At 39.3% G+C, this 9,674-nt stretch overlaps 1 protein-coding gene across 1 annotated transcript; it reads left to right on the forward strand.

Annotated features, from left to right (window-relative positions):
* Positions 1-5,858: 5,858 nt before the first annotated feature.
* Positions 5,859-9,189, forward strand: LOC145028880 (putative disease resistance protein RGA4). Its single transcript, XM_078977592.1, has one exon. The coding sequence runs from the start codon at positions 5,914-5,916 to the stop codon at positions 9,037-9,039; it is 3,126 nt and encodes a 1,041-aa protein (XP_078833718.1). The 5' UTR covers positions 5,859-5,913; the 3' UTR covers positions 9,040-9,189.
* The last annotated feature ends 485 nt before the right edge of the window (positions 9,190-9,674 follow it).

A 9,674-nucleotide genomic window follows, 5' to 3' on the forward strand; every position in this document is an offset into this window, starting at 1 on the left:
GGTAGAGTCGCTTTCCTAATTTTTAGCTTTGCTTTAGTTGTTTAAATAGGATGGCAATATGTACGTTTAGCTTCATCTCCTTTTTTTTCTTTTCCTGTTATGTGAATAAAGTGCAGATTTTGCCCCTGTTCTGTGTGTAGCCTATTGACTTTCCTGTCATTGTTTTGTTCATTTCCTATTTTGTCCCTGTTTGATTCCAACATTTGGTATCAGAGCTAACCTGGTGCATGCCCAAATATCAATCTCGTGAAGAGATGACTGGAAACAATGGTAGTGGTGAGAAAGATGGTCTTGTCACACTTCATTATCCGATGCTGTCAAGGTCCAATTATGCTGCTTGGGCAATCAAGATGAGGGTGTTCATGCAGGCCCAAGGAGTTTGGGATGCTGTTGAACCTAGGATTGCAAACACAGTAGTTGACGTTAAGAAAGATAAAATGGCATTGGCGGCCATTTATCAAGGGATACCATAGGATTTGCTGCTGTCAGTAGCTGAGAAGAAAACGGCCAAAGAAGCTTGGGAGGCTTTGAAGACGATGTTTATGGGGGCAGACAGAGTGAGGACAGCAAGAGTTCAAACTTTAAAGGCAGAGTTTGAAGCCTTGAATATGAAGGAGTCAGTAAAATGTAGACGAGTTCACAATAAAGGTGAACAATATAGTAAGCATTATGCGTACTTTGGGTGACACCATGGAAGAAGAATATGTTGTGAAGAAGCTACTAAGAGCGGTTCCATCCAAGTTCCTTTAGATTGCTTCTACACTGGAACAATTTGGAGATTTGACTGTGATGACAGTTGAAGAAGTAGTGGGTAGATTGAAGGCTCATGAATAACGTATGAAAGGTCATTGTGAACCAGATGATAGAAAGCTTCTACTGACTTACCAAGAATGGTATCAAAAGAACAAGAAGAAGGCTGGAGGTGACTCCAAAAGCACCCCAAAAGGGAACCGTGGTGGATCTGGATCATCACACGGAAGAGGAAGGGGTCGAGGCAGAGGTGGTGGACGCGGTGGTCGTGGAAGAGGCAGCTATCAACACCGGAAGAACGGAAACAATGGTGGGTCCAACAGTCAAGACAAGAGTAGTGTACAATGCTACAATTGTCAAGACTATGGACATTATGCTGTTGAATGTAAGAACCCAAGAAAAGAAAGAAATCAAGAAAATAACATGATTCAAGAAGATAATGAACCAGCCCTCCTATTGTCACCCCTTGAAGATAGAGAAGTCGGTGAAGTATTCTTAAATGAAGAAAGTGTGAATCCAAGGTTAAGAACAAGAGAAGAGAAGTGAACCAAACTAAAGTGTGGTACCTTGACACTGGGGCAAGCAATCACATGACTGGTGATAGGGACAAGTTTCGTGATCTTAACAAAAAAAATTCAAGGGTATGTAAAGTTTGGGAATGCATCCAAAGTTAGAATTGAAGGAAAAGGCTCAATTATGTTTCAGTGCAAAGATGGTAATCAACGAAAGCTGAATGAGGTATACTACATTCCTGATTTATGCAGTAATATAGTTAGCTTGGGTCAGTTAGCAGAGGGAGGAGATGAAATCAGGATTAAGGACCCATTTTTATGGGTTCATGATGCTACTGGAAACTGTTAATGAAGGTCCAAAGGTCGCCTAACAGACTCTACAAGATAGAGCTGGAAGAGGCTAGACTAGTATGTCTGACTGCTCAAATCAATGATCCAACGTGGTTGTGGCATGCAAGATTAGGTCACATAAACTTCAATTCAATGAAACACATGTCATACAAAAAGTTGATTGAAGGGTTACCCAGGATAAACATTCCTTTACAGCCTTGTGAGGGGTGTTTAGTGGGAAAGCAGACAAGAAATCCTTTCCCCGCATATATGAATTATAGAGCAAAGAAGAAGCTGGAACTTGTTCATGGGGATTTGTGTGGCCCGGTCTCACCTCCTACACCCTCAGGGAACAGGTATTTCATGCTACTTGTTGATGACTATAACAGGGTAATGTGGGTATATTTGATGAAAACGAAAGATGAAGCTCTCCAAATCTTTAAGAACTTCAGGGGGAAGGTAGAAACTGAAACAAGGGAGAAAGTGAAAATTTTTAGAACGGATCGTGGGAGTGAATTTATGTCAAACCAATTCAACTCATATTGTAGCGAAACAGGATTGGAGAGGCACTAAACATCACCATACTCCCCACAACAAAATGGTGTGGTGGAGAGACGAAACCGAATGGTGTTGGAGATGGTTAGATGTAACTTGAAGACCATGAGAATGCCAGACGTTCTGTGGGGCGAAGTTGTATCTCACTCGGTTTATGTTCTAAACAGGGCACATGCGAAAGCCTTGAAAGACACAACTCCGTACGAGATGTGGACTGGTAGAAGGCAACACATTAAACACCTTAAAGTGTTTGGGTGTATCACATATATGAGAATGGCAAAAGCTAATCTAAAGAAATTAGATGAGAGGAGTATGCGACTGGTTCATCTAGGCATTGAAAAAGGAACAAAGGCTTATAGGTTGCTGGACCTATAAGCCTTTGTTCCTTTTTCAATGTACGTGAGCCGAGACATTGTTTTTGATGAAAGACAAGGTTGGGAGTGGGAGAAGAGTACGAAGATCAAAGTGATACTGGGTATGAGTTTCGCTGTCGAAGGTTTCGACCTAGATGAATTTTATAATGATGAAGTTGAATGGGAACCTAGTACGCCACAACATGAACATGGGTCATCAAAAAGTGATAGTAATTGGGCGGAAGGTTCCCAGCGCATTAATCCTTTAGTTGATTCTCAGTTAAGCCCACAAGGGATGCCAATAAACACACCCGGTACGCCCAATTCACCCATCACTCCAAATTCCCCAATTCCGACCATGTCCCCAAGCACTACTTCGAGCTCTACGGGCGGTGGTGCCCCAAAACATTACCGGCTACTTAGAGACCTGTACGAGAACATAGAAAAAATTCAGATACCCACTGAAGAACTCATGATGATACGCAACAATGAAGAACCTACATCATATACAGAAGCGTATAAGAAAAACGAATGGATAAAGGCAATGGACGAAGAAGTGGCGTCAATTGAGAAGAACAACACTTGGAGTCTAGTTGATCTTCCAAAGAATCGAAAAGTCATAGGATTGAAGTGGGTATACAAGCTGAAACGAGACCCAAGTGGAAAGATTCTGAAGTATAAGGCAAGGATTGTGGCAAAGGGATACGTTCAAAAACACGGAGTTGACTACGATGAAGTTTTCGCTCCAGTGGTAAGAATCGAAACGGTACGCGTAATCCTGGCTCTGGCAGGTACCAATGGATGGTGAGTGCACCATCTTGATGTAAAGTCTGCGTTCCTAAACGGGAACTTGGAGGAAGAAGTATATGTTTTACAACCCGAGGGTTACAAGAAGGAGGGTGAAATCGAGAAGGTCTACAAGTTATCAACGGCGCTCTATGGGCTAAAGCAAGCACCGAGGGCTTAGAATGCATGTCTGGATTAGTATTTGAAAAGTTTGGGTTTCATAAGATGTGCACTGGAATACTCTGTATACACGAAGGAGGATGGTGTCATTCTAATTGTGGGAGTGTATGTGGACGACTTGTTGGTAACAAGTAGCTGTGATCGAAGTATTCAGAACTTCAAGAAAGATATGAGTGTCAAATTCGAGATGAGCGATCTGGGTCTCTTGACTTACTACCTGGGTGTTAAGGTAAATCAACAAAATACAGGCATCACACTGAAGCAGGAAGCATATGCAAAAAGTATCCTTGCCAAGACTCGAATGCTAGACTGCAATCCCACCAAAAGCCCGGTGGAACACAAATTGAAGCTAAGAAAAGATGAAGAAGGAGAATTGGTAAATCCCACAGAATACAGGAGCTTAGTCAGTTAGTTGGAGGACTAAGATACTTGACACATACCCGTCCTGACATCACATTTGCAGTTGGAGTGGTCAGCCGGTTCATGGAAAAACCAACAATAAAGCATCTTCAAGCCGTAAAAACCATACTAAGGTATGTAAAAGGAACCTTAGACTATGGTTTAGAATACACAAAAGGAGAAAGAGAAGTCAAAATCATTAGGTACACAGACAGTGATTTAGCAAAAGATGAAAATGACAAGAAAAGCACAGGTGGTATGGCGTCTTATGTAAATGGAAATTTAGTGTCATGGGCATCTCAGAAACAAAGATGTGTAGCTCTGTCTTCCTGTGAAGCAGAGTTTATGGCAGCTACAATGGCGGCTTGTCAAGGGATATGGCTGAGACGACTTCTCACTGATATAACAGGTCAAGCTATAACACCTGTGACCATGTATGTTGATAATAGGTCAGCCCTTGACCTCATGAAAAACCCTATCTTCCATGGCAGGAGTAAAAAAATCGACATAAGATTCCACTTTATCAGAGAATGTGTGGAGAATGGTGAAATAGCAGTGACTCACGTATGTGGAAAGGAGCAGAAAGCAGACCTGCTCACAAAACCATTGGCAAGAGTGAAACACCAAGAGATGAGAAATTTGATTGGAGTGAAGAAGATTGGAAGCTCTGAATTAAGGGGGAAAATGTCAAAATAATTCTTCGCCTTTGTTTGTCATTATGCAGGTTTTATTTATCCTTTTACCAAGTGTAGCTAATTGAATAAGTCCAACCCATGTAGCCATGTGGTTCCTGCTTTTGTGCAGGTAGGTAGAGTCACTTTCCTAGTTTTTAGCTTTGCTTTAGTTGTTTAAAGAGGATTGCAATATGTACGTTTAGCTTCATCTCCTTTTTGTTCTTTTCCTGTTATGTGAATAAAGTGCAGATTTTGCCCCTGTTTTGTGTGCAGCCTATTGACTTTCCTGTCATTGTTTTGTTCATTTCCTATTTTGTCCCTGTTTGATTCCAACATCCTCTATATATTGTATGCTATTGTAATCAATGAGAATGCAAGAGGTTAGAAAAATGTAGTCCTATGTGTGTTTGGGTTTGTTTAGATGCTGATTCCTTCGGTTTATTCCAGTTGTAAATTTTTTTTAGAACCCACCACTCTTTTTTAGTTTCTATGCTCTTATCTTGAAAAAACACCCAGAATTCAAGAAACAATCATATATAATTACATATCAAAACACCGAGAAGTCAAGAAACAATAACTCATGAAACTATTTTTATAGATTTCCTTTCATGATTCAGTCATTACTCGAATCAAATTCTTGAAAAGTTTCAACTGTTTGTGCATGAAAATACAAAGGGAAACTTATGCTGACCTTTTTCGTTCTTATAGATCTCCTTATCGACTGAAGTGGAGCAGAAAGATTGCGAACAATACGATCAAAACAAATACATCTAGCTTTTATAGCCAACTTCCTATCCAAGAGGTGAAATTGGGCATGAAGAACTTCAGAAGTCAAGCCGGTAAAGAAAAAGCGGAACCGATGATTCAGAGAGTATGAAATTAATATAGAGCATATTGAATGAAACTAAACCGAAGCTTCATGTCTGACTGATATTGACTTTGGAGAGAAGCAGAGCACAATCCCAACTTCCATGCAAACAAAGGTCTAAGCGACGCATAATGGGAGCTGAGTTGCAAAGGAAACAACAAATCAAGTCCATTTTTATTGGCTTACACAACCATATAGAAAAAGAAAAAAAAAAATAAAAAAAATGGATGGTGGTCCAATAGAATTAACTTACTGTGCATAACGATCAAGAAATTAATATGTATATAAATAAATAAATTTCTTTTTTCACTTTTTCTTTTTCTTTAATTATTTTGGGTCTATTCTCCATATATCTTTATTTATTGGGTTGTGAGTTGTGACTTGTGGTTTGGTTTTCGCATATTTCACCGTCTATCATCTCTCTCTCTTGGTTTGGTTTTCGCACATTTCACCCTCTCTCTCTCTCTCTCTCTCTCTCTCTCTCTCTCTCATACACACCAGTGAAAATGGCCGATGCTTTAGTTACTGTTGTTGCCGATGCGATTCTGAAAAAGGTGGCATCCATAGCTGCCAACGAAATCGGCATTGTTTGGGGTTACAAAGAGAAGTTGCACACACTTGAAGGGACCTTGAAAATGATCCGTGCCAAGTTACAGGATGCAGAGAATGAAAAAGGTCAAAAACATGGGGTGATGGAGTGGCTGAAACAGCTAAAAGATGTTGGTGAAGCTGATGATGTGATGGATGAGGTTCACTACGAAATGTTGAGGCGTGAGGTAAAGAATCGAGATCAGGTAAGAATAAAGGTACCCTCTCTTCCAAGCTTGAAAAAGCTTTCATTTCGTAGAGAACTGGGTCATAAAATCAAAAACATTAACGAAAAGTTGTCTCAAATCAATAAACAAGCAAACGAGTTGGGACTACAAAATGAACAGCCTGGCCCTGTTGTTCAATATCGTCCATATCCCGAGACTGTCCCAAATTTAGACGAATTCAAAATTGTTGGGAGGGAGGATGAAGAAGAGCGCATCATACACCTTTTAACCGAGACAAGAAAAGAAGAAAAGCTTACGATTGTTCCCATTGTGGGGATGAGCGGGATGGGGAAGACCACTCTGGCTAAGTCCGTATATAATAATCCAAAAATCCAGCAACGTTTTGATGTGAAAGCTTGGTTGTGTGTGTCGGTTAAGGTTGACATCAAGACACTTCTGGCAAAGATCTATGAATCTGTTGCTGGAGAGAAACCTAAGTCTGTTGAAATGGCCAATATAATTATCTCTCTTGAAGAGAAGTTGAGTTCAAAAAGATATTTGTTAGTTCTGGATGACGTTTGGGATGAAGGGAGATCACACTGGGAAGAATTTAAGAGGCATATGATGATGATAAAGTCACAAATTGGAAGTGGCGTTATTGTCACTACCCGAAAACTTGACATAGGAACAAAGGCTATGACAATGGATTCATGTCCTTTAAAAGGTCTTTCTAATGATCATTGTTGGTACATCTTTAAAGAAAGGGCATTTCTAGCAGGTCAATCACCACAACCCGAATTGGAGAAGATTGGACATGATATTGTGAAAAAGTGTCGTGGTTTGCCTTTGCTGGTAAAGGTAATAGGAGGGGTGTTGCAAAATTACAGTGACCCGGAGAAGTGGTTGGCCATCAGAAACAACAAAGTTTGGGATCTAGAAGATGAAACGGAGAGAGTTCAAAAGAGTTTGGAACTTAGCTTAGATAATCTGCCTAGACGTTCTATAGCCAAACAATGTTTTGCATCTTGTTCAATCTTTAAGAAAGATAAGGTCATGAAAAGGAAAAAACTGGTCCAACTTTGGATGGCTTTAGGGTTGATTCAAGCAGATGAGGAAAGAAACAAGGAGCTGGAGGATGTGGGGAATGATATTTTTCAAATTTTGGTCAGCAATTCGTTGTTCCAAGATGTTAGAAGGGATGAGTATGGTCACATCACTCATTGTAGTATGCATGATCTGGTTCATGATTTTTCATTATCACTTTCCAACCTTGAAAGCAAATGTTTGGTGGGTGTGATGAATTATAACTTTTGCCAAGAAAATACCAACGTTTTCTTTCTCATTGAAAGGAGAATGATGGCTAGAACTTTGCGTACATTCTTCTTCTTCAGGGAGGTTGAAAAGAATGTTTCATTTCAACGATTCCAGAGCATGCGTATCCTAATACTCAAAAGATCTGGAATAAAAAAGATAGATGATTCAATTGGAGGGCTGGTGCATCTCAGGTATCTTGATTTTTCATATACGAGGATCCATGTTCTTCCTGAATCTATTGGTAAATTATACCACTTGCAAACTCTGAAGTTGCAAAGTTGCTATAGTCTCAACAAGTTTCCAGAATCCATGAGAAATTTGATCAACCTAAGATTTTGTAAATCTGTAGAAAGCATTCCCAACAATATCGTGGGACAATTGACTTCTCTTCGAACATTAATGCCTAATTCCTTCAGCGTGCTTAGAAATAAGGGACACGGTATTAAAGAGCTAGGCCGTTTAAAACACCTAGGTGGAAAGCTCTGTATTTCCAATCTAGAAAATGTTAGGAGCAAAGAGGATGCAGTCATGGCAGATTTATCTCGAAAAAAAAATTTAAATGAGATTGAATTCGAGTGGAATACATGTTATGGAAACCACAAGGAAGTATTGGAAGGCTTGCAACCCCCTGGAGATGTGAAGATATTGACAATCAACAAATTTTCTGGTGATAATTTTCCGGAATGGGTAATGAAGATGGCAGTCAATATTGATGGGAAAGAGACCCCCCTTGACAAGCTCGTGTCAGTTGGATTATATTACTGTACTGGTTGTCTATCTTTTCCAATGCTTGAGCACCTACCACTTCTTCAAGATCTTGTAATAAGCAATATGGAAAGCTTGACATGCTTAAGGAGTTCCGATGTTACCAGATCAACGGAGCCTTTGTCTCTATCGTTGAGATCGCTCCAACTATCTTTTTTGAAAAGACTGGAAAAGTGGATAGATGGAGCACCCAACAGCTCAAAAATGATATCGCCTGTCCTTGAGAGGTTGGAGATTACTTATTGCCCAAACATTATTCTCTTAGATGAGTGCCATCCCCATCCTCTTGTTTCCTTAAGTATAAGTTTCTGCACAGGTCTGGTGTCCATTAAGAGCATACAAGGCCTCACATCTCTCGTTTCTTTATATATCAATAATTGTCCTAGCCTTTCACAAATAACCAATTTGCCCAAACAGTGTCATTCTTTGAAGAATTTGGATATTACATATTGCCTCAAACTGACTTCCTTGCCTCACAAAATGTTTGACTGTTTTGCCTTCTTAAATGAGTTGGAACTTGGTCCGTTCTCGAAGGAGCTCAATTCTTTCCCGAGTCTCCAAGGCATCCAGAAGTTAAGAAACCACCTTCACTCATTGGTTTTGAGAGGTTGGGATCATTGGGAGTCAATGCCAGAAGAAATACAACACCTCACGTCACTGACTCGGTTACAAATACATAAATTCGGAATACAAGAGCTGCCTATGTGGTTAACCAACATGTCATCTATTCGAGAAATGAGTTTCATTTCTTGCCATAGGTTAGATGAAGAAAAAGTTAAACAAGAAGTAAAACCTTAATCGAAAAGCTAATGATGTCAGTTTAAATAATTCTACACAAGATATTAATTAGTTATTTGAGTGTGTGTTGGTGTTCAACTACTTAAAGAGACAAGTAGAACTATTGTTGTGTAAAACTCCAAACTTTTTATGAATTTAATTATTTGTAAATACTTTATGCTAAAATAAACAACACTCTTAAATAATTCTCTCACTTATCACTTTAACCTACAACTTCTGTCCGCAATTAACCAACCAACTTCGCAAGATTCATTTCTGCTTAATTTTCTTGTATAATTGATTATCATTGGAATTTTGTTGCGTGATCGCTCTCATTCATTGCAACTGATTTGTACTATACTTTATATCAGTCTAATGTACCTAAGGACTACTTTAGGATCATTAGTGACAGAGATATCACACTAATTATTTTCGGATGAATTTCAAAATGATAGATCAAGTGAAATACTAGACATAACAAGACTATGAAAAAAAATCAACATGTAGTGGTGTATTTAACTAAAAAGATGATTTAATAATATCAATCTACAAATTAACAACATATACATGTATGTCTCTATTAACCCTCAACTTTGCTACAATTTCAGCCAATAATATAGGCTTCACCTCGTTCCTTGGTCCATTTCTTTCTTTCT

Source organism: Lactuca saligna, chromosome 2, assembly GCF_052625555.1.
Source record: "Lactuca saligna cultivar CGN05327 chromosome 2, ASM5262555v1, whole genome shotgun sequence".
Classification (NCBI taxonomy): Eukaryota; Viridiplantae; Streptophyta; class Magnoliopsida; order Asterales; family Asteraceae; genus Lactuca; species Lactuca saligna.